This window comes from Bufo gargarizans, chromosome 3 (assembly GCF_014858855.1).
Source record: "Bufo gargarizans isolate SCDJY-AF-19 chromosome 3, ASM1485885v1, whole genome shotgun sequence".
Taxonomy (NCBI): Eukaryota; Metazoa; Chordata; class Amphibia; order Anura; family Bufonidae; genus Bufo; species Bufo gargarizans.
In genome coordinates, this window is record NC_058082.1 from 525664982 (window position 1) to 525689031 (window position 24050).

A 24050-nucleotide genomic window follows, 5' to 3' on the forward strand; every position below is an offset into this window, starting at 1 on the left:
GGTCAAATGCTATACTAAGATCGCCTCCCAAAAAAACAATACCCTCTTTGAAGGACTCAATGGTAGTATACATGTTGGAAAGCCATGAAGTTTGTTTGATGTTAGGGGCATACAAATTTATAAATGTGTATGTATGAGGGCCTATGGATCCTTTCACTAGAAGGTATCTCCCATCTGGATCTTGATGATGTTGTGAGTATTTAAATGGGACTTTTCTTCTAAAACCAATGCTAACACCACCTGATGCTGATGAATTACCACTACAATGGAACCACACAGGATAATGTGAGAATTCCAGGTTGGGGTAATGATTAAACCTGAAGTGTGTCTCCTGGAGAAGCAACACATCCGATCCCTCTTTGCGTAACATCGCCAAAACCTGGCTTCTCTTAGAAGGAGAATTAAATCCTCTCACGTTATATGAGGCGATTCGTAGATCAGCCATGAGCGATTAGTGAGTGGGGAACGAGGCGTATCAATGTGTCAGTCCCCCAGGGGAGAGCACTTACCGGTAAGGTGTCAGTCGGTTGATCAGAAGAAATGGATAGGGTCCATAAGTTGGTGTGGGGTCCTCTACTGTGATGTGGCCCTTGTGTCATGTACCTTATAACAAACCGGGGAAAAAAGGAAAACATTAGAACAAAGAAAAAAGAACATCTCAAGCATAGGGTCACCCCTAAACTAGTCATCTTAGGGGGAATAAGGTCAACTGACCGAGTTATGTGCCGTCCAGCACATTAATAAGCAGCCTACATGGGACATTAAAACCTTATGGTAATAAAGAGGGTGTTGAGCATATATGGAGTGGGCCTATGAACTAGTGATAGGAACTAGGCAAATTTGTCACTGAAGAATATGCAAAGGCAGTAGTAAATAGGCATGGAGGGCGAGATTGAATGACAGAGGCAAGCATAAAACAGATCGCCATAAGGGTTGAGAGAGTGGAGAGAAAAAGTAAGATGGACAGACAGTAAAATACTATAAGTGGGTAAGACTTCTCCAGGATTCGCTGAAACAAGTCCATTCCGTAGGATATCCGTCGTCGTCCGTTCTGAAATATAGGGAGAAAGTTCAGGAAGCAAGTTCTGACAATGAGATCACCGGATTGATCCTTGGTAGGTTCACTGGTCATGAGAAAGTCTCTTTGGAGTTAGTTGTTTACTTCTTTTACTCGATTTATGAGCTTTAGGGGTGTGCAGCAAAGAGAATGGCGTAACGGTCGGGACTTCAGGGAGGACAGTAATATCTTGAAATAAGTCCCAGTTCTCAATCTGAAAAGGAGGAATTTGCAAAACGTCGTACATTGCGTCAAGATCTGAATGTGAGGTGATATTGAAACGACGCCCTTCCTGAGTAAAAGATAGCCCAAACGGAAAGTTCCACTTGTATAAAATCTTATTAGCACGTAGCCATTCTGTTAAAGGCTTCATGATCCGGCGTTTTCTGAGCGTAGAGGGGGCTAAATCTTGATAGATAGATATTTGTGCCCCTTCAAATATAATATCAGGGCGGTTTCTAGCGGCTTCTTGAACCGCGGCTTTGACCTGGAAGTTGAGAAATTTACAGATTATATCCCTAGGGGGATCTTCTGCTTTAGGCTTTGGGCGTAAAGCCCTATGGGCTCTCTCCAGTATTATTTCTGGAGTGAAGTTTGGACCCAGGAGCGATATGCAAAGGTGTTTAACAGCATTTGGGATGTCGCCTGGGGCTACCGCTTCTGGGATCCCTCGTATCCTGAGGTTATTGCGGCGCCCCCTGTTCTCCTGATCTTCCAGGGCGTTATGCAGATCATTGAGATAGGTGCTGCACTTCTGTAATGAAGATGATGTGGCTGTCTGGTGTTCCATCACCAAGATCTGATGGGTCTCGAGGGCTTCCACTCTGTCCCCCACTTGCCTCAGGTCCTGACGCATGGCCGCTATTTCGGTGAGTATCGGTTCCATGGCTTTACACAAAGTGTGTTTCAGGTAGTGTCGGGTTATGGGGAGAGACCCTTTACCTTGCGGCTCGTCCGTCTCGCTGTCATCGTCGGACTTCTCCTGCGTGCTGGCTCTGTGGAGCTGCGTAGGCTGGGACGGCGCCATCTTAGAGTCCCGTGCTACAAACGAGGCCGCCGCTTTTTTCACAAACTTGTCCATCTCTCCACTCGCTGGCAAGGTTTTTTGTTGGACCGGGTGGTCACCACTCCTTGGGTTGCCAATTTTCACCATGGTAAAGGCTGGTAGCTACTGATAGCTAATGATATGGACGGCAGCAGTGCAGGAGCTCAGCAAAGCGCGGCCATCTCAGACCGATGCAGGCTCCGCCCCCGCACATAGCCTTTCTAAACTGCACCCCCCATGCCAAATTCTTGACCTTATCCCTTCCCTTACCGTGACCTTATGCCAGAGGTGTAACTTGACATGCACATTCTATAATACCAATGTTTTATGTGGCACAAGGGTCTTTAGGCCCCTTCAGGCTCCTGGGCCCGGTAGCAACTGCTACCTCTGCACCCCCTATAGCTACACCACTGCTCTGACTACTTTTGTCTTGATTGAAATACCTCTACCTACTTGAGGAGAGATAGGTAGCAAGAAGCACAGGTAGAGGACACTTTTGACTGTCACCAGTTATTCTCTGAAATCCTATGGCATTTCAGAGTAAAATGGAGTTTGTCATCATGATGGAGCCTATTGTTTTTTCATGTGGCATGTGGTTTGGACAGCATGACATTTTAATAGTTTCCTTTTTAAATAAGCACTCCCCATTTTTTTTATTTTTTATCCTCTGACCTGTTCGAAAGGTACATGAGGTAAATGGAAATGAATGTAATCTTCTTATCAATCTTCTTGACTATATTTGTGCGTTATAACCTCCCTTCTGATCCTTAGCTATTCCAAGTGACCAACACTCTGGTTTCCAACTGACATAGGAAGTCAGTTTCTCTATTCATTCTTACGAGACTGACATTAAGGCTCCTGGAAGGAATACATAGAGAAACTGGCTTCTTGTCCACACATAAGATGCTGTGCTATTTGGTAAGTCAGAATGTTGGTCACAGGACAGAGCTGAGGATCAGAAGGGAGGAAATAACTCACAAATACAGTCACTGGTAAGAAAATTACCTTCACTACATCATGTACCTTTCTAACAGGTCAGTGAATAAAAACTTTTATGGGAGTGCTTCTTTAATGCATCTGTATGGCACTTATTTGAAATATCTATATGTATACATGGCTAAAACCAAAAATCATGAAGTTGGTAAAGGCCACTAACCAGTCCATGTGAAGCAATTGTGTGATCATGGAATGGGAATAGCTCTTATTTTTAGCGCATTTCTGAAAGGATCCTTATGCGTCAGCATTCATTGAGAATAAAATTGCTAAATGTCATGCAGCAAAGAGCATCTATACAATTTAAAAGAAGGTGCAGATCAGAGATACAAGTATGAAGTGCTCCAGATAATTAAAGTTGGATTAGTTCAAAAAGAACACATTTATTACTGATTATATCACTCAATATTTTGAGAGGGTGAATGCACTTTATTGTAATTAGCTATCAATTTAGCCTCAGTGCTGGAGAAAATCATCCCGATAAGGGGAAAAATGTAACTATTGGTCAAAACGACTGCAGAAAATCTAGTTTAAATTGAAGCTATTTATTCAGAAAACAATCTAGAGCTGGACTTGGAATCAATATTTTTTTCTTAATCTGCAATTGTTCTACCAGACGGCTGTTGTGAATGCCCTGCAACTGCTGAAAGTGGCAGCTGAAAACTTGAATATCTATTGCTGATGATCACTTGAATGTAAATTTTGCGTATGTTGTTTGTCATTTTATCCAATTATATCAGAGAGCACCATAACTATATGATTACAGAATGTCCTCTCCAAAAAATAAATACATCTCTAATTTGTGTTCTCACTTAGTAACCTATACCATATAATACATGAACACTGGTGACTGGCTCATGCAGCTTTATATCTGCTCCCCTACTTTCCCCAATATGGCTGGACCATTGTACAATGCAAACACTTCTACCTTTTGTGTCACACCTATCTCCTCATAGATTGTAAGCTCCTGCGAGCAGGACCCCTTGTTTCTCTTGTTGTAATTATTGACCTGTTTGTTGCTATGTTATTTATGACTGTTTGCAAATGAAAGTGCTGCAGAATATGTTGGCCCTATATAAATAAAGATTATAATTATTAGAGATGAGTGAAGTTTTTAGAAAATTTGATTTGGCTGCTTCGACAAATTTAACAAAAAATACTAACCCATTTATGCACACATCCACATTTTATATCTATCTGTGGAGTTATTCCTTATTGCAAACTAAAATTGCTGTTTCTATTAGGGTGCATTCACACAACCGTAGTCTTGGTCCCGACTCACCTTTTTTTTTTTTTTTTTCGGATAGGATGTGGACCCATTCATTTTGTTGGGTCAGGAAAAAATTGGGAAAGCACACATTTACTGTCGTCATCTGTATGTCCGTTCTGTAGCCCTGCAAAAAAGATAGCACATTTCCTATTCTTGTCTGTTTTCTGGGCAAGCATAGGAATTGTTACAAAGGATCTGCAAAAAAAAAGGATGCAACAAGGACTTCACACAAACGCCATCTGTGTTTTTTGCAGATCTACGCTTTGCGGACTGCAAAATACATACGGTCGTGTGAATGCACCCTTAATTAGGAAATATGCGCAATGAATATGGAAGGTATCTGTATTTTTCAAATCTGTTCTTTTGTGGACCAATTTACAGATACAACCATGTGTGTGAGGCCAGAGAGGATAAATCACCAAAACAATCTTTTTGTAATAGAAGCTGCCAAAATTGGCATAGTTTATAGCCATCAAAACAAGATAATCCTGATGGAAACCTGATGTATCCCATTGTAAGCCGGTAGGATCTATAAGGATTCACAAGGATCTGTTTGAAACTGGGTCCATTATACCAGTTATGACTGCATTGCAGAGAAAAGCCACAAGGGCCAATGTTTTCATTACACTAGGTTCCCCGGCATCCACATTAATAAAACAATGCATCACATCATGTTTACCAAGTATAATCATTTTGTACATACCAATAAGGAAACAGTATTGGTAGCAGGTCTTCCTGTAGTTTAGTCTAGGAGTCAAATCTATTGCATTGGTTTCCAAAATATAGAATACATTTTAAAATATAAGAAATTATAATCTATACTAGAGCTGTAAGAGCATATAGATTACTGTATCCGCAAAATCTACAGTATATAGACCTATCTTTGGGCTAACTATAAAGAGAACAGGGTGTTTGCAAGAGTGCCACAACCCTTCATTGTGCAGATGTAGTGTGCCTTAGATTCTGGATGCCATCTGAGATGCCAACATATTGTCAGGTGTATTTAGATGCAGAGCTAGGGAACTGAACTGAATTTTTGCTCCGAGTACAGAGAAAAGAGGCCATGAGTGTAAAGCACAGTCCAATCCTGTATGTAACAGTGAATTCATATTATTGTCACTGGAGCTACTGTATCTATAGTGCCATTCATAAAAAAATGACTGCATTACACTACAGTCAATACAACAGGGCCTAATAGGCAGTTATTAGTGTTGAGTGAATCAAAGTATCTGAAATGGAATTTGATCTGAATTTCAGGGAAAAATTTGATTCTCCGTGAAGCTGAATCTTTTACTTGTGCTTCATGATAACAAATAATTTTTCCCTGAAATGGCAGTAAAAATGTAAAAAAAAAAAATATACCTCATCAATTTGAAAGCAAAAAGGCTGCTACAGCCATCTTGCTTGAAGATCCCTTGCATCGGCCAGCTTGATGATGTCATTGCGCACTGCGCTGGATCATCAATCAAGATGGCTGCCTGTGGTGGCCTCTTTGCACTGAATTGCATAAGGCAAGTACAATTATATCTTTTTTTTTTCACTAATCAACCCTTGAAAGGCCTTAATATTCATCTCAGATGCTGCAATCAGCGATGAACGTGGCATCTGAAGGGTTCAATGATGGGAGGCGGTGCAATTCCCATTCCCCATCATTGCTCCTGCTACTTACAAAGAAATTCCTCACAAAGTGATTTTTTTTTGTAAAATTTGGCGAAGCAGCCTAGCAGAAATCATGATACTACTAATAATAAATATAATAGTGAAATAAGCATAAAATATTAGAAAATTCTAATATATTATATTATGAACTTTATGCCGTAATTTTCAATGTAATTTGCTCTTCGCCAGACATCTTTATAGCTGAAAAAGCATGACATTAGACTATTTTATAAAGCTGCTTCCTGTTTAAAGCACATGGATTTTTGTGACAGATGCATAAGAGCCAGGAAATACTAAAAATAATGAAGAAAACATGCCAAATAATTAAATCAGATAAACTAATGGAAGCCATATGATTTAATTTTCTAGCACAACATAGAACAGATGACAGTCCTTGTGTATTGTAGAAATGCATAAATTGCCAATATTCACAACAGGAGCATAGCATATGGCATTGCAGTTATATAATTCAGTCCCAGTGCAGCCTTTACATGTCACACATTAAGTTGATGGTTCAGATCAAGGTTGTATTATATATCAAAGTTAGATTTATCAGTACCATTAGTTATAATGCTTTAAGTATCTTCTGATTTACTTTACATGGTTTTTCGAGTTTGTGCCTTCAAGTATACTATCTTGGTTGGATTTACATCAGAATTATAAACAAAACTAATTTTTTAAAATTTTTAAAAGCAGCCTTCAAGGACCTGGAGTGGAGAAGAAAACATTAAAGGGGTTCTCCTTGAATTAAGAAAATAAAAATACTTAAAGGGAGTCACCTCCATATGGCCATATACAGTGCTTACATTGTCCTATAGCACACCTATACATGACTGTAACTGTGCTATTTTCTTTAGACTTGCAGAAGCTGATTCATATGCAAATGAGCAATCGCAAGTGCCCAAGGGCGGCGTTCACTGTGTTGGAGCCCAGGCTGCTCTGCCTTTTTTCATTGCTTCCCTACCCCAGCCTCTGCATATGCCCGCCTTCCTATTCCCTTGCATCATCCTTTGGTCCAGCCGAGATCCCGTGCCTGCGCACTGCCTCGCTTGGCCGGGGCATGCACACTGCGATGCCCATTGTTGGCACGTCATCACTTTAACTACTGCGCATGTGCCGGCGAATGGTGCGAAACCAGCGGCAATGTGGCGTTTGCCGGCGCATGCTCAGCAGTTAAAGCGATGCCGTGCCCACAATGGGCATCGCAGTGCACATGCTCCGGCTGGTGAGGCAGTCCGCAGGTGCGGGATCTCGGCCGGACTGAAGGATGACGCAAGGGAATAGGAGGGCGGGCATAGCCAGAGACTGAAGCGGGGAAACAATGAAAAAAGGCAGAGCAGCCTGAGCTCCAACACAGTCAATGCCGCCCCTGGGCACTTGCGAGTGCTCATTTGCATATGAATCAAAGTTAGTTTTTCCAGCTTCTGCAAGTCTAAAGAAAATAACAAAGGTACTATTGCATTAATTTATAGGTGTGCTATAGGACAATGTAAGCACTGTATATGGTCATATGGTGGTGACTGGCTCCCTTTAAATATTACTTTATTATAAATATATTTCTCATATGGCTGATTTTGTCTGGGAGCAATCATTAGGGGGGAAAAATGGCCGCCGTCCTATTGGTAAACACAAAACCTATCTTAATCACACAGGACAAGTTACTTCAGAACACTGAGGTAAAGAGCTGCCTCCTCCTCCTCTCTGATCTGCTGGTCAGGGATCGTGGTCCTGAATACAGATAATAAGATCTTCAGCTGAATCTCTGTAAAAATGGAGTTCATGAGGAGACATGAAGTACAGAGGAGGGACAGGACAGACTGTGGTAATGGAGACTGCATACAGGAGCAGCTGCTCATTACCCACATCCCCACCCTCCTCTCTGTACTCCAGGTCTCCTCATGGACTACATTCCTACAGAGATTCATCTGAAGATCTTATCATTTTGTGGATTGTAAACCCTTGTGGGCAGGGTCCTCTCCTCCTGTACCAGTTTGTAATTGTTTGTAATTGTAATTGTTCATGTTCATTATCCTCCTGTGTGATTAGGACAGGTTTTATGTGTGCTAATAGAACAGCGGCCATTTTTTTCCACCCCAAATGGTTGCTCCCTAGACAAAACAAGCCATTATAACTAATGAAAGTTATTTGGGAATGTATTTATAATAAAGTAATATTTAAGTATTTTCATTTGCTTAATTCCCAGAGAACCCTTTTAACAAAGTAGACATTAACTTCAGCATTTATGTTGGGGCTGGAGTGAGACCACCATTTGTTTTCATTAATCAAAAATAATTTTTGTTCAAATAGAATAATTATTGAAATGTGGTGTAGATTGTCTATAACTAATAACTAACAAAATGAAATATAAAGTATCATTGTTTGCAAGCAGATTGATCACTGCTCTATTCACACACATAGGGGATTTTTATTTATTTTTTTACTTTACAATTGCCATTTCTTATGCCAGTCAAAATAAAATAAAAAAAATATGCAAAACTAAGATGCACCAAATTTATCCAAAGGTGTATACATCTCAATTTTTGCATCTCTTGGGAGGTTGGTGCACCGCACCAGAAACAGAAATCTATACCAACTAGCTGCTTGAGTAGACTTCTGGTGAGATTTACCTTGGTTTTCTAGTTCAAGTCACACCCATCATGACCATTATCAGACCACACGATGCTCAGGTCCCAGCCACTTTTTAGAACAGTAGCAACTATGGCCTAAACAGGCAAAAGTTGTAGAAATCATGTTGGTTAGAAGCTGCAATAAAAGCAAATGCCATGTTTTTGGCAGGTTGCATGTGAATTTGAAATAGGCATACAGAGGTACTCTATGTATTACTTTTGCCCTCCTTGTAACCCACATAAAGATGTCCACCCTTATATTTTATGTGTGTAAATACTCTATCTCCTCTCTATTCTCAAATACAAAGCAGATATATTTACTATGACATGTCTAATGGTGGCCTGTCAGAGTATTTAACCCATGTTCTGGCTTAGTTAATGAACCAAGCTAGACATCAATCCTGCTTCAAATATGTCACCCATATAGAGTTTGAGGTCCACACTGACAGAAGTCTGGGCCAACACAAGTGGTCACGGTCAGCAATATTACAATGAAGCAAAAAAAAAAAGCTGCCTCAGCACAACCATATACCACAGTGAAGCACAATATTCTGCTTCAGAGGCTGACCTTCTATGGTGGCCATTACCAGCTGCCAAATTATGTCCTACTCCAGTTATCTATAATTAAGATATTTTATCAAGGGACTTATGTGGGCCACAGCAACAATAATATCTTCAGCATGCTGCCTCGACAACCCCTAGTAATGACCCCTATAGTGCCCCAAGTATTATGCTCCCCAAGTGGGCAGAAAAGCCTGAGTCCTTTTCCAAACCTTCATCTGTTCTACAGACCAAATGCCTTCTCCTAGCCTACAACTTCAGTTAGCTATATTACTACATCACTTGTACACTGGCTTATATAGTGGCCTGTGACTTATGGGGGTGAACAGCAGAGTAGAAATATATGAGCTCTTGTGCTCTGGTGAAGTATTCAACTGTATTTTCATTTTGATGACAGTGGTATAATTAAATACAATTAAGGACACCTATGGCCACCACTAAGGTATGTAAGAAGCTGAAGCGGAAGCTTCCATCCTTAAGTTACATAGAGAGCATCAGATAATTATGTATATGGCCAAGGAGGGCTCAGGAAACCTTAGCCAGTTCACCCCTGAATTAAAGTTCCCTGCCTGTGTCAGGGATGAACATGGAAGTGGAAGGGAATTTGAGCAATAAATTATATTAGTAAATAAAATTATATCACATTTCATACATGATAAAACATTTTTCATGCTTTAGGACAACCCCTTTACCTTTGGTACAAAATTAAATCTACACTGTGAAGAAGAAAAAAATAAACTGAAATTGCCAAAACCGTGAACATTAAGGCCCCTTTTACACGGGCGAGCATTCCGTGCGGGTGCAATGCGTGAGGTGAACGCATTGAACCGGAATGGAATCCGGACCCATTCATTTCTATGGGGCTGTGCACACGAGCGGTGATTTTCACGTTGCATGAAAATCGCAGCATGCTCCTCTTTGTGCGTTTTTCACGTCACGCAGACCCCATAGAAATGAATGGGGTTGCGTGAAAATCGCAAGCAAGTGCGGATGCGGTGCAATTTTCACGCACGTTTGCTAGGTGTCGATTGGGATGTTGACCCGATCATTATTATTTTCACTACAACTGACCCAAACCTGAACTTCTGTGAAGAAGTTCGGGTCTGGGTACCACTGTCAGTTTTTTATCACTCGCGTGCAAAACACATTGCACCCGCGCGATAAAAACTGAACATCGGAACGCAATCGCAGTCAAAACTGACTGCGATTGCGTTCCTACTCGCGCAGGTTTGCCGCAATGCACCGGGACATATCTGGACCTAATCCGGACACGCTCGTCTGCAAGGGGCCTAACAGTAAAAGATATTTTAATGTTTACTGGTCAGCCTTTAGCCTTAGGTTATGTAGATGTGCATTTACAAATTATGCCTAATGGTCAAAATCAGCACTATATTTTTATTATCACAAGTTTTTGCTTTTAAACAGCAACTATGTAAAAGTCACTAGTTTCAAATACTGATCATAGACTCCTTGAAGTGGTATGTAACCCAAGTGAGATTTGCATCCTACATAATAGGCCAACCTTAAATTCATTCCTTATGTTTTCCAGAGTCCTTTGGTAAACTTAGGAAGTTAGTTGAAATTAAATGTTAATCCAGGCTGTACGCTGGGTTGAAATATGCTTATGATAAAGAACATTTTCGCAGTGCATAATTAAACTGAAGCCACGGCTTTGTCTGTGTTGAAGTTTTTACAAAACAAATACCCTTCTATTAAAAGAGCCTTATTCCTCAGCACTGCATATTCCATTGTGCTGCCCATTAATTATAATGCTAGACAGCACAGTAAATATCTAACCACTGCCAAGAAAAAGAACTATGTAAAGCATTTTTTTTTTATAATCATGCTATTTCTTAACCACTTTCTGTGAGTTATGTATTTCAGATTTTGCTGTTTTAATTATACAATGCACAAAGTGTTGTCCATGTACTTTAATTATACTATCAATATGAGACAGACTTGCAAATCAGAAAGACAGACAAAAGTTAAAAAAAAAAAGTAAAAAACACTATGTTTGTTATCTGTTTTAATGCAATAACATTCTTATGGAAAGCTGGATTTTTCTTTTACTTTCTATCAAAAATTTTAAGTGAATGTCAATTCTAATTTCATGAATGGGTTATTATTGTAATATACATTACAGTATTTGGATCTCTGTCTTCTTCATACCAAGATCTAAATGTTCTGCATCACCACTAGGGGGAGCTTAGCAGCTTACTTACAGCAGTGCATGGGACATCCATGCTGGAAATTTACATATGGGGACCAAAGTGCAATGCTGACATTCACTAGTGGCATATCTAGAACGGACTCAGCCCCACCGTAAATTTTTGAAAGAGGATCTCCCAAGCAACCTCCTCCTGCTCCTATACAATGCTCACTCCTGCGGCTAGTCTAGATACTGTAGCTCTTTCAGATCAGGCCAGGCAGCTGTTATGTCCTTTTCCTACACATATATACTGTATGTCATGTCACTGTATTTACTATCACAGTATATAATGTAATTTTATAATACTGTTGAGGGGTCCCTCACAATAAAGTCTTCTAGTCCATCTCTTCCGTGGGCCCCTTCTGAATTTGTGCCTTGTAGCAGCAGCTTAACCTGCTTCCATTATAGCCACACCCCTTCCATTCACAAAAAGTGGAGTTGAGAACAGTGAAGAATACAGTGGTCCCTCAATTTACAATATTAATTGGTTCCAGGACGACCATTGTATGTTAAAACCATTGTATATTGAGTAATCGTTTCCAAAGCCGCAAATTGTCATCCATGATAAGAGAAAATTAATATTTAAGAAAAATAAGCAGATAACTAGGGTAGAGCCTTACATATACCAGTCAGGAACAGCTGATAACTAGCAACTAATACAACTATTTTACCAGAGAAGTGGCCTTAATTGGTTGGATCTGAGTTGGAGGCATTGTATGTTGAGTCTAGTTTCAACTTATCATGCCCCAAAAAAGACCATTGTATCTTGAAAATATTGTATCCTGAGGCCAATGTATCTTGAGGGATAACTGTATGTAGCATTCATTACAGCACATATATGTATGTAGCACATGTATATAGTTCATCCTCCAGAGTTCTCTTCTTCCTAAACTGCCAGACTATGCTAATTTTTAAAACACCTATAAAAAGCTTGTCTCACTTTAGCAAATTACATTTATCATGTAGACAAATATAATACAAGACACTGATGTAATGTGATTGTCCATATTGCCTCCTTTTCTGGCTTTATTTCATTTTCCCAACATATTATACACATATTCATCCAGAAGTTACTACCACCCTTCAAACCAGCAGAGGGGGCCATACTTGCACACGAAAGAAGAAAAAAAAAATGCTCACTTATGCACACTCCCGTGGACTCCTTTTCCTATAGTGTGCAATAACGGCCACTTCTTCTGGATTGTAGGGTGGTGGTAACCCCTGTAAATGAACAGTGTATAATGTGATGAAAAAATGAATCCAGCCAGCAAAGGAGACAATATGGACAATCACAATACATTAGTAAGTGTCTTGTATTAACTTTGTCTACACCTTAAATGCCACTTGAAACACAAAAGCCACTAGGGCAATTTTCTCTTGCGACGTTAAGTTTTAATTTCGCTTTGGAAGAAGAACCAACTTGCATGTCTTCTTTGGAGAAGTGTAATACAGGGACATTCAGTACTCTTTTCCTTTTGGGAGGAGTGGAGCATTACCTCACTCACCTATACTTGTTTGAACCAAATTTCTGAATTGTTTGGGACAATTTCTGAATTGGTAGAATTGATTCACTCATGTCTAATTCTAAGGGATCATAACAGATCATGTTGTAGCTATCACATCAGTCATGCATCCTGATTCAGCTCCTTTGCTGATCGTGGCATCTGAGATGACCATTGTGGGCTGTAAGGGGTTAATACGTTTTACAAAAATTAAAAATACCCACCTTATGCATTTGATTGGAACAAGTCGACCACAGCAATATTAATTGAAGATCTAGCACAAAATCTCATGTGGCGCGTGATGACGTCATCACGCTGGCCGGCTTGACGTCATACATCACCAGACACAAGATTTTGCGTGGGATCTTCAATCAAGATGGCCATGGCAGACTCTTTGCACCATAATGGATGCGTTAAGTATGATTTTTATTTTTATTTTTAATGCCCATTTTAGGGAAAATTGATTTGTTACCAAGAAGCACAACTAAATTTGGCTTTCTGGAGAATCTAATTTTCCCTGAAATTCAGATCAGATTCCACTTCGCTCAACATTACTAATGAGATTTAAGTTTTCTGCTTGTATATTTGATATTTTCCAATAAACAAGCCAGTTGAAGGTGATATACTTTATATTGCAAAAATACAACCCATTGTCATATGGCGACCTCCAGCTAAGATACCTTTTGCATACGTTTTGACTTGAAACAGCAGTTTGAGTATCCCTTTAATGCACAATATTCCTTAATTTATGCATTTTGTTCTTGCAATTTATAAAAAAACAAAACAAAAAAAAAACTATAAATTACATATTGTACGTTGTTAGGTTTCCATGAATGACATAAGAGATTAAATTATCATGCTGACAAATAAGTGAGGAAACATTACTTTGGGTTATCTATCCTGCGGCACTGTATTCATTTACTCTGTATTTCATCCATCATTTAAATCTCTAGTAAACACCATAGCTATGCGGTAGAAATTATTGTAGTAATGCTCGCAGAATGAGTGTCAGCTATGAAATATTGTGCTGATTTGTAATACACAAGTAATAAAGCATGGGGAAAAGTAAAGATGAATAATAGATCAACAAGACTGTCATACATATTAACATTTAAGTGAGAATGCAATTCCTGTAGTAACTGCACAATGCATCTTAATTAAATTTATGAGGAGCCGTACTGTCAGTGCGGGAGAGACGGATAGGTGGGAAAACATAAAGCTGGTTTGCAAAGAAGCTATAAACACCTTCCAAATACATAAAGTGATTAAGTAGATGAGTAGATACCTGCATATTAGGTTATGTTTTCATTGAGATCCGATTTTTACTTTGTGGTATACACCAAACCAGGTGAACATAAAATCATGTCAATGGCGTCCTTGCGTACCAAAGTGTTATCGCCATGATAACGTTAATATATAAAAGAGTCAAGTTTTTATCCTATTCTATTGGATTTGTAAATAGTTGAACATTAAAGGGAATCTTGGACTATTATCTGCAGTAATACATGAGCAGTACTTCAGATAAGGAGTCCAGGTCTCTATTTTTTATTTCCCCACAGTGCTGTCCGCATTTGGAGCTGCACTGCAATATACAGTCCAGATGGCCGCGCTGTTCTAACACAATGGAGAGGACTCTGTTTTGTAAGGCAGCTCTGAGAAGGGTGATAGGAAAATAACAAATAGTGACCTAGACTCCATATCTGCAGGACTATTACTGTATATAATGGTCCAGAATCAAGGTGACAAATTCCTTTTCGCATACAACATATCATTTTATCCCATTTTTATTGTTTTGCCAACGCTATACCTCAAATAAGTCCATGCATTATTTTTTTCTATTGCAGAACTGATGTACACAGTTGAACTTGCTGGAGGTCTTGGAGCCATACTTCTGTTACTTGTATTCCTGGTCACCATCTACAAATGCTACAAGATAGAACTTATGCTTTTTTACAGAAATCACTTTGGTGCAGAAGAACTTGATGGAGGTAAGGCGAACCATATTTGTATAGGGACCACTGAAGCACAATATATACATAAATGCCTCTTAATCTATTGAAAAGGAGAAAAGAAAAAATAAGATGCTGCTATAGGGACTTAAAGAGGCTCTGTCACCTGATTCATGTATACCCTACTAGATATATAGGCAGGTAGGGCTCAAAACGCTGGTAAAATCAGCGTTCATCTCTGTTCATCTCGGCAAGTCCTATTCCTCTAGGGAGCACGTGCCGTCATACATGGGAGTGCATCTCAGCACTAGACCAGCATATAATGCTATCTACATCACCCCAGCTAGTAGCGGTTTCTAGATTACCGCCTATCATTCAAAAAAATATCGGGAACATTTCCATAATGCTTCTTTTTCAGCTAGTCACCAAATTTCTGTAGGTTTCCAGTATAATAATGGTTTGGGAATCTTTGGATTCCCACTAATAAAACATTGATGACCACCAATGTTGGTGTTAAACCAGATCAGCTGATAGTTGGACTTTGAACTATCTGATATTGATGTCCCATCCTGAAAATAGACATCAATATCAAAATACTAGAAAAGCCATTTAAGGCCTCTATGAATTGAATCCATGGCTCAAGTAACAAAGTTACTTGTGCTACTGTGTCATTGCATACATACTTATTATAACTTGGATGCAATTTTTGTACCTTTTCAAAAACTCTTGTGCAATGTTCCCTTTAACCCCTTAGTGATGAGCCTGTTTTGGGCCTTACTGACCAAGCGTTTTTCTTCCTTTTTTCATCGTCTCGTTCCAAGAGCTATAACTTTTTTATTTTTCCGTCTATATAGCTTTATGAGGGCTGTTTTTTTGTGGCACAAGCTGTATTTTTTTATGGCACCATTTTGGGGAACACATAACTTTCTGCTTACCTTTTAATAACTCTTTCTGGAAAGGAGATGGGAAAAACAGCAATACTGCCACTGCGCTTTTACATTATACATTTTATGGTGTTCATTTTTTGGAATAAATAACATAATATCTTTATTCTCTGGATCACTACGATTACAGTGATACCAAATACATACAGTTTTTTTTTTTCTCGTTTGACTACTTTTTTGCAATAAACCCCATTTAAAAAAATAAATAAAATGTTTTTGCATTGCTGCTTCCCAAGACACATAACTTTTTTTCTTTTTCTTTCTATGGAGTTGTGTGAGGGCTTGATTTTTGCAAGACAACTTGTATTTTTTATTTGTATCATTATGGAGTAAATGGCGCTTTTTGATCACTTGTTATTACATTTTTTCGGTGGCAAATAAAAAAAAAAGCAATTTTCTTTTTTTAATTTTTTTATTTTTTTTTACGGATGCAGCAATACCAATCATATGGGGGGGAATTGTTTTTTTGCAATTTTTTAACTTTTTTTTTTACCTTTTAGTAGTCCCACAAGGGGACTACAACAGACAACATTCTGATTGATTTTAAAATGCAAAGCATTATCCCTATAGTGCATTGCACTTTAATGTCAGAGCTATTATGACATTGACCAGCAGACTGCACCAGAGAGGCGCAGGCTGCTGGAAATTAGTCAAGGCTGGTCTGGGGCCTAAATGAGACCCTAGCCAACAGGACAGGGAGAATTTACAATGTGTGATATTTTTTAAGGGCATCTATCAGCAGATTTGTTCCTATGAAACTTGCTGACTTGTTGCATGTACGCTTCTCAGCTGTAGACATCGCTGTTGGTCTCATGTTGATATGTGTCCACATTGCTAAGAAAAATCTAATTTTAATATATGCACATGAGGATCTAAGAGCAACAGGAGCGTTGCCATTACATCTAGAGGCTCTGCTCTCTCTGCAACTGCCGCACCCTCTGCACTTTGATTGACAGGACCAGGTGTTATGATGTTTCCACTGGCTGGTCCTGTGAAAATAAGAGCAGATGGCACAGCAGTTGCAGAGAGAGCTGAGTATCTAGGTGTAACAGCAACGCCCCTATTGTTTCTAGAGGCTTATTTGCATATATATGAGAACATATTTTTTCTAAGCAATGCAGGCACACATGACCATGGGACAAACACAGATGTCTTCAGCTGCCAAGCACACATGTAACAGGTCAGCCAGTGTATTGGTACAAATCTGCTGACAGATGCCCTTTAAAGTCAGTTTTCTGGAGGCAATAGTGTTGTTATTTTCATCAAATTAAATCAAAAATTTTGTTAACACTTTCATGACCAGGCCTGAAAATATCTTAATTATTAGGTGATTTAGTGCAAGTGGTGGCTTAGCAACCCTATTTTTTTTTTTTTGTATTGGATACCAAAATCATTTTTGTAACAAAAGAAAGAAGCAGGAGCTTTAATACTGTGCCTTAGGGTCCATTCACATGTCCGTTTGTGTTTTGCAGATCCATGGATCCGCGGATCCGCAAAACACGGACATCAGCAATGTGAGTTGCCTATTTTGCAGACCGCAGATTGCTGGCACTAATAGAATATGCCTATTCTTGTCCGCAATTGCACACAAGAATAGGACATGTACTATTTACTTCGGGAACAGAAATGCGGACCCGGAAGTGCGGATCCGCAATTCCGGATCCGGGCAGCGCATAGTGCGGCCCCATATAAATGAATGGGTCCGCAATTCCGTTCCGCAAAATGCTGAACAGAATTGCGGACGTGTGAATGGAGCCTTACACGTACAGTGCTCTAAAGTTAAAGGGGTTGTGTCACTTTAGCAAATAGCATTTATTATGTAGAGAAAGTTAATACAATACACTTACTAATGTATTGTGATTGTCCATATTGCCTCCTGTGCTGGCTAGATTTATTTTTCTATCAAATTATTTATGTATGCTCGGATCTACAATTGTAATTTTTTTTTAAATTTTAGAAAGTAACTGACTAAACTGTAATTAGACTCATAGAGGGACATACACTCACCTAAAGAATTATTAGGAACACCATACTAATACGGTGTTGGACCCCCTTTTGCCTTCAGAACTGCCTTAATTCTACGTGGCATTGATTCAACAATGTGCTGATAGCATTCTTTAGAAATGTTGGCCCATATTGATAGGATAGCATCTTGCAGTAGATGGAGATTTGAGGTATGCACATCCAGGGCACGAAGCTCCTGTTCCACCACATCCCAAAGATACTCTATTGGGTTGAGATCTGGTGACTGTGGGGGCCATTTTAGTACAGTGAACTCATTGTCATGTTCAAGAAACCAATTTGAAATGATTTGAGCTTTGTGACATGGTGCATTATCCTGCTGGAAGTAGCCATCAGAGGATGGGTACATGATGGTCATGAGGGATGGCCAAATTCGGACTCTACCATTTGAATGTCTCAACAGAAATCGAGACTCATCAGACCCGGCTAAATTTTCCAGTCTTCAACAGTCCAATTTTGGTGAGCTCGTGCAAATTGTAGCCTCTTTTTCCTATTTGTAGTGGAGATGAGTGGTACCCGGTGGGGTCTTCTGCTGTTGTAGCCCATACGCCTCAAGGCTATGCGTGTTGTGGCTTCACAAATGCTTTGCTGCATACCTCGGTTTTAACGAGTGGTTATTTCAGTCAATGTTGCTCTTCTATCAGCTTGAATCAGTCGGCCCATTCTCCTCTGACCTCTAGCATCAACAAGGCATTTTCGCCCACAGGACTGCCGCATACTGGATGTTTTTCCCTTTTCACACCATTCTTTGTAAACCCTAGAAATGGTTGTGCGTGAAAATCCCAGTAACTGAGCAGATTGTGAAATACTCAGACCGGCCCGTCTGGCACCAACAACCATGCCACGCTCAAAATTGCTTAAATCATCTTTCTTTCCCATTCTGACATTCAGTTTGGAGTTCAGGAGATTGTCTTGACCAGGACCACAACCCTACATGCATTGAAGCAACTGCCATGTGATTGGTTGACTAGATAATCACATTAATGAGAAATAGAACAGGTGTTCCTAATAATTCTTTAGGTGAGTGTATATGAAATCAGATATGTCAGTTTTGTGGTGTAAAAAAGTCATGGCAACTGTAACATTTTCATGGAAACTGAGACATTTTTGCGACATTTTATGATCCTCACCACTTTTCACAGTCGTCTATGTTTAAGAGGTAAAAGTGAGGGGGACAGAGCTTGACCGGCGTCCTGATCGGCCGCATGTGAGAAGAGCTCTCCTCTCCATAGCCTCACAAAGTGGTTTATTTCGCGTACTGACTGCTGAATAATGGGGAAAATCGGCAAATACTTGCCCAAAGACCGTCCTGAACCCCTCAAGCAAGATCGGGGACCCTCCGAGATGGAGAAATACTTTAATAAGCGGCCTGCAGCTCCGGTAGCAGAGCGACCTAAGATGGCGCCGCCGGATCCTGAGGACGGCATGGAGGAAGCAGAGAGAGCAGACAGCCCGTTCACTGAGGGCTCTCAGGGATCGCAAGCTGAAGCAGCTGAACCCATCTCAAAGCGCTTCCTGCAGCAAGCGCTCATGTCTGTGATACAGCCAGTGATGCAGGAGCTCACTGAAATAAAGGAGGACATTAAACACATCGGCCATAGAGTCGAGAAGTTGGAAGCTACACAAGGGGCCATCCTGGAACACGCCCGCGTGCTAGGAGACAACAGCTCTGCTTACCTGTCTTCCCTGGATCACGCTTATGCCCTGATCGAAGATCAGGAAAATAGAAGCAGGCGAAAGAACGTCCGCTTCAGGGGACTGCCAGAAGCGGTGCCACATGAGGATCTTCCTGCAGCAGCGTCCGCCATTTTCACATCCCTGCTGGGTCCTGAAGGTGCGTCTGCAGTCACAATAGAGCGCATTCACCGCTCCCTGCGACCCAAGCCCAGAGAGGGAGAACCCCCTCGTGATGTAGTCTGCGGACTTTTGCGTTATGTTGATACTGCTGCAATTTTTAAAGCGGCCAGGGAGAAAGGAGATCTACAATATGATGGCAACAAGATCCTGCTTTTCCAAGATCTCGCGCCTTCGACCCTGAATAAAAGAAGAATCCTGCGGCCTGTCACCGAGATCCTTCACCACAGCAAGATTCCCTTTAAGTGGCTCTTTCTCTTTGGGCTCACCTTCTCCAGGGATGGCAAGAGGTGCACGATCCGGACCCCCAGTGATCTGCCGGCGGCTTGGGAGCTGCTAAACACCACGCCACAGGACATACCGTCATGGCTGCCCTCGGCGGACACTGGCGTCCCGCTCCCAGAACTACCTGAAAGCTCCAGGTGGTCCAAAGTGCCGTCAAGAAAAGGCCCAAGAGCTAAACAAAGAATCACCTGAACATTCTCAGCAGGTCGTATATGTTTTGTTATCAGGCGAGCTCCACAGATAATGTTTCTGAGGTTGTAGGAGCGCGCGTTCATTGCGGTTTGCCAGTGCCTCCAAGGCACATGTTAGAAACCCGCACTCACTTTCTGTTGTCATATGTGCCTCTTATAGAAGTCATGTTTGCACAGCACTATTTCTTATGGCAATGAGAGGTTGCATACAGTATTTCATGTTCCCCTGTTTCATATAGCCAGATTCTGTCAGGCAGTTATGATTGCGGCTTTGGTCGCACATGTTTGTTCACTGTATGGCACACTTTGTGGGGTATGGGACCCTGATTTGTGACCGGGAGTAGTACTTTCTGACACTGATCATGTCGGACTGCTTCCACCTTGTCACCGGTGGTCCCTGTGCTCCTACATGGAGTTTCATTGTTTCCTTTGACCCTTCTTGGCCTGAGGTAGCACTCACTTTGTCATTCCTAACAAACCTATGGCTAAAAGGTGCAAAGGCCCTTGCTCAAGGCAAGGCTTTATACTGTTTGTTTCCCCTGTTCTCCTGTCCATGTACATGTACTCAGATATACGCAAGTATGTGCATATTCCACTGCAACAATGGCTGCAGTTAACTGCACCTCATTCAATGTAAGGGGGTTTAATACCCCTCAAAAGCGTTCACAGGTTATCAGATTGTTAAAGAAAAGGCACACCGATATCTGCTTTTTCCAAGAGTTGCATCTGAAGCTGGGCCATGTCCCCAAGCTCTCCCAGTCTTATTTCAGTCAGTGGTTCATCAGCTCACATGTCAAAGCCTCCAGGGGAGCGGGGATTGCCATATCCAAAAGGGTTCCTTTCTCCCTTATTTCTTCTTTGACCGACTCTGAGGGTCGCTATATGTTCATTAAGGGTACCATAGGGACGGTGTTGGTAACGCTAGCAAGTCTATACAGCCCTAATAGGGGCCAGGGTGTGTGGTTAAAGACTACGCTGTCCAAGTTAACTTCTTTTGCAGAGGGTATCTGCCTAGTAGGGGGAGACCTTAATGTGGCCTTAAACCCACTAATGGACGCTTCTGACCACTCATCTCAGCTGACTCAAGCAGCCATTGGCAGTATTAACAAGCTCTTAGCAGGGGCCCACTTAGTGGACACCTGGAGACTGACCCACCCTACAGATTTAGATTACACATTCTTTTCAGCTCCTCATAAGGCTTACTCCAGGCTAGATTATATTTTTGTTACTGATATCCATGCCGGTTTGGTTAGTGGCTCTACCATTGATCCTATGACGGTGTCTGACCACGCCCCTGTCACGACATCCGTGGTGTTCTCTGAGCTACCTCAGCCTTCTCGACAGTGGAGACTGAATGAAACATTGTTGGATGACGCGGCGGTGGTGAGTGACATTGAAACCAAACTACAGCCGTTTTTTAAAGAGAACACCACGGATGACGTTTCTGTCACCACTGTCTGGGAAACACACAAGGCGGTCATTAGAGGGGAGCTGATTGCCTTAGGCAGTAGGAAAAAGAAAGAAAGACAAAAAACACTTCTTACATTGCTAGAGAAGATATCAGCTTTAGAATCTCTGCATAAGAAATCCAAATCTATAGAGGCCCAGCAGGAGCTAACACTAACTAGGAAAAAACTGAAAGACCACCTTAACTACCACCAGGCTAAGTCCTATCAGTATGCCCAATTCCGCTTTTATGCTCACGGGGACAAGGGGACGAGGCTTATGGTGGCGCTCCTAAAACAGAGAAAGGACGCTTCATATATAGCTGGAATTAAAGATAAAGATGGCAAACTAGTACATAGAACCTCAGATATTGCCAGAGAATTCCATAAATTCTATAGTAAGCTTTATGGTCTCACATGTCCTGAAGGAGATACAGAGGCTGGTATAGAGGAGACGGCTGATAGGTTTTTAAAGGACCTCAGTCTGCCCACACTGGAAACCAAGGAGAGGGAACAACTCATTGCTCCCGTCACAATAGAGGAAATAACAAAAATTCTGAGCTCTATGCCAATGGGGAAATGCCCGGGACCCGACGGGTTTTCTGTGGGGTACTATAAAAAACTATCATCGGTTCTGGCCCCACGATTGGTCACTTGGTGTAATTCCCTCCTGAGTGGTTCTACCCTCCATAGGCAATCCCTAGAAGCGACGGTCACAATCCTGCCGAAAGCGGGCAAGGATCCTAATCAATGCGGCAGTTATAGGCCGATTTCGCTTCTCAACGTAGACGTTAAAATATGGGCAAAGCTTTTGGCTTCCCGCCTTGCTCCCCTTCTGACTAAGCTAATCCATCCGGACCAGGCCGGATTTGTGCCTGGACGAGAGGGAAATCAGAATTCTTGCAGGGTTCTATCAGCAATGCAACTTGCTAAAAAAGAGAGGGCCTCACTGGTCCTTTTGGGTGTGGATGCGGAAAAGGCCTTTGACAGGGTGAGCTGGGGTTACATGAGGAAAACTCTACATAAATTTGGCATTCCAGAACAATTCCAAACTGCCGTCATGTCTCTTTACCATGAACCTAGCGCTCGTATTCGGGTGAACGGTACTTTATCTCAGCCATTTTCGATTACAAACGGGACCCGCCAGGGTTGTCCTTTGTCACCTACACTATATGTCATGGTGATGGAGACATTGCTGCAAGCTATAAGAGAACACCCTGGTATAAAGGGCCTAAAAGTCAGAGGTAGTGCTGCTGAATATACAAATGCCGCCTATGCAGACGACCTCCTGGTTATGATTGCAAACCCTGTCGAGGCCTTTCCGCATCTTCTATCCCTCTTTGAACTTTACGGGAGGATTTCGAATTTTAAAGTCAACTATACGAAGTCAGAGGCGATGAACGTTTCTGCCCCAAGTAAAGTGATTTCCTCTCTGAAGGGCACAACCCCGTTCATCTGGCAGGACTCACATCTTTCTTATCTAGGGATCAAGCTTCCGGCGGATCTGGACCACACTTTTAGTTTAAATTATCAACCCCTTCTATGTGAGGTGCAGAAACAGCTTCACTCGCTTAAAATCCCATACGTCTCTTGGATGGGAAGAAAGAACCTTCTGAAGGCTTTCATCATGCCCAGGCTCCTCTACGTTATGCAGATGCTGCCAATTTTCCTGCCCATGTCCTTCTTTTGTCAGGTTAGGAGACTGTTCAGAACGTTCCTATGGGGGGGAAAGTCAGCTAGATTGGCCCATAATAGGCTAATACAACGCAAGAACACGGGGGGGGTTTGGGTTGCCGGATGCACACTTATATTATCAGGCGATTCATCTAAAAAGATGGCTTCAGTTACATGCTGATAAATATCAAACTTGGGGTTGTGACTTGGAAATGGCCCAGCTCTCCTCTGTTCAGAGGGCGGGCCTCTGGGGTCTCACTTCTTCTAATCTCAGGTCACAGATCCTACTCAGAGGCACTGCTTCGGTTATTCAACAGGTGTCCGGTAGTCTGAACCTATTAAACAGCCCCTCTCCCTCTATGCCAGCCGACCTTCTACCCTTTGCTATGAGACCAAATTCAAAACAGATAGCCACGACATGGCAGAGATTACGTAGGTTCACCACAGAGGAATTTTTGGGAGTAGCCTCGGGAGATACACCTGCCCAACATCCTCTGCACAACCTTATAAAATCGTGTAATTTTCTGGAACTGATTGAATTCAATTCAGTCTCTAAACCATTGTTAGAGAGCAATAGACATAAGCCTACTCGGTCGTGGTTTGAAAAACTGTTGACACTTGAGTCTATTCCACGTAAATTGATTTCTTTGTGCTATTTGGCATTGGTTAACCCCCGTTCCCCTGGAACGCCGCAGTATTTGAGGCACTGGGCTGCTGAACTGGGAACTGAGCTGAGCGAAACGGACATCTTGCGCATACACGC

The 24050-nt window shown here is 41.4% G+C and overlaps 1 protein-coding gene across 1 annotated transcript in view; it reads left to right on the forward strand.

The window, feature by feature from the left end:
• IL1RAPL1 (interleukin 1 receptor accessory protein like 1) overlaps nt 1-24050 on the forward strand; it is a 1039435-nt gene that overhangs the window by 998469 nt on the left and 16916 nt on the right. The window contains exon 8 of the mRNA XM_044285800.1: nt 14768-14911. Within this exon, the coding sequence (XP_044141735.1) occupies nt 14768-14911 (144 nt within the window). The remainder of the gene's footprint in view (nt 1-14767; nt 14912-24050) is intronic.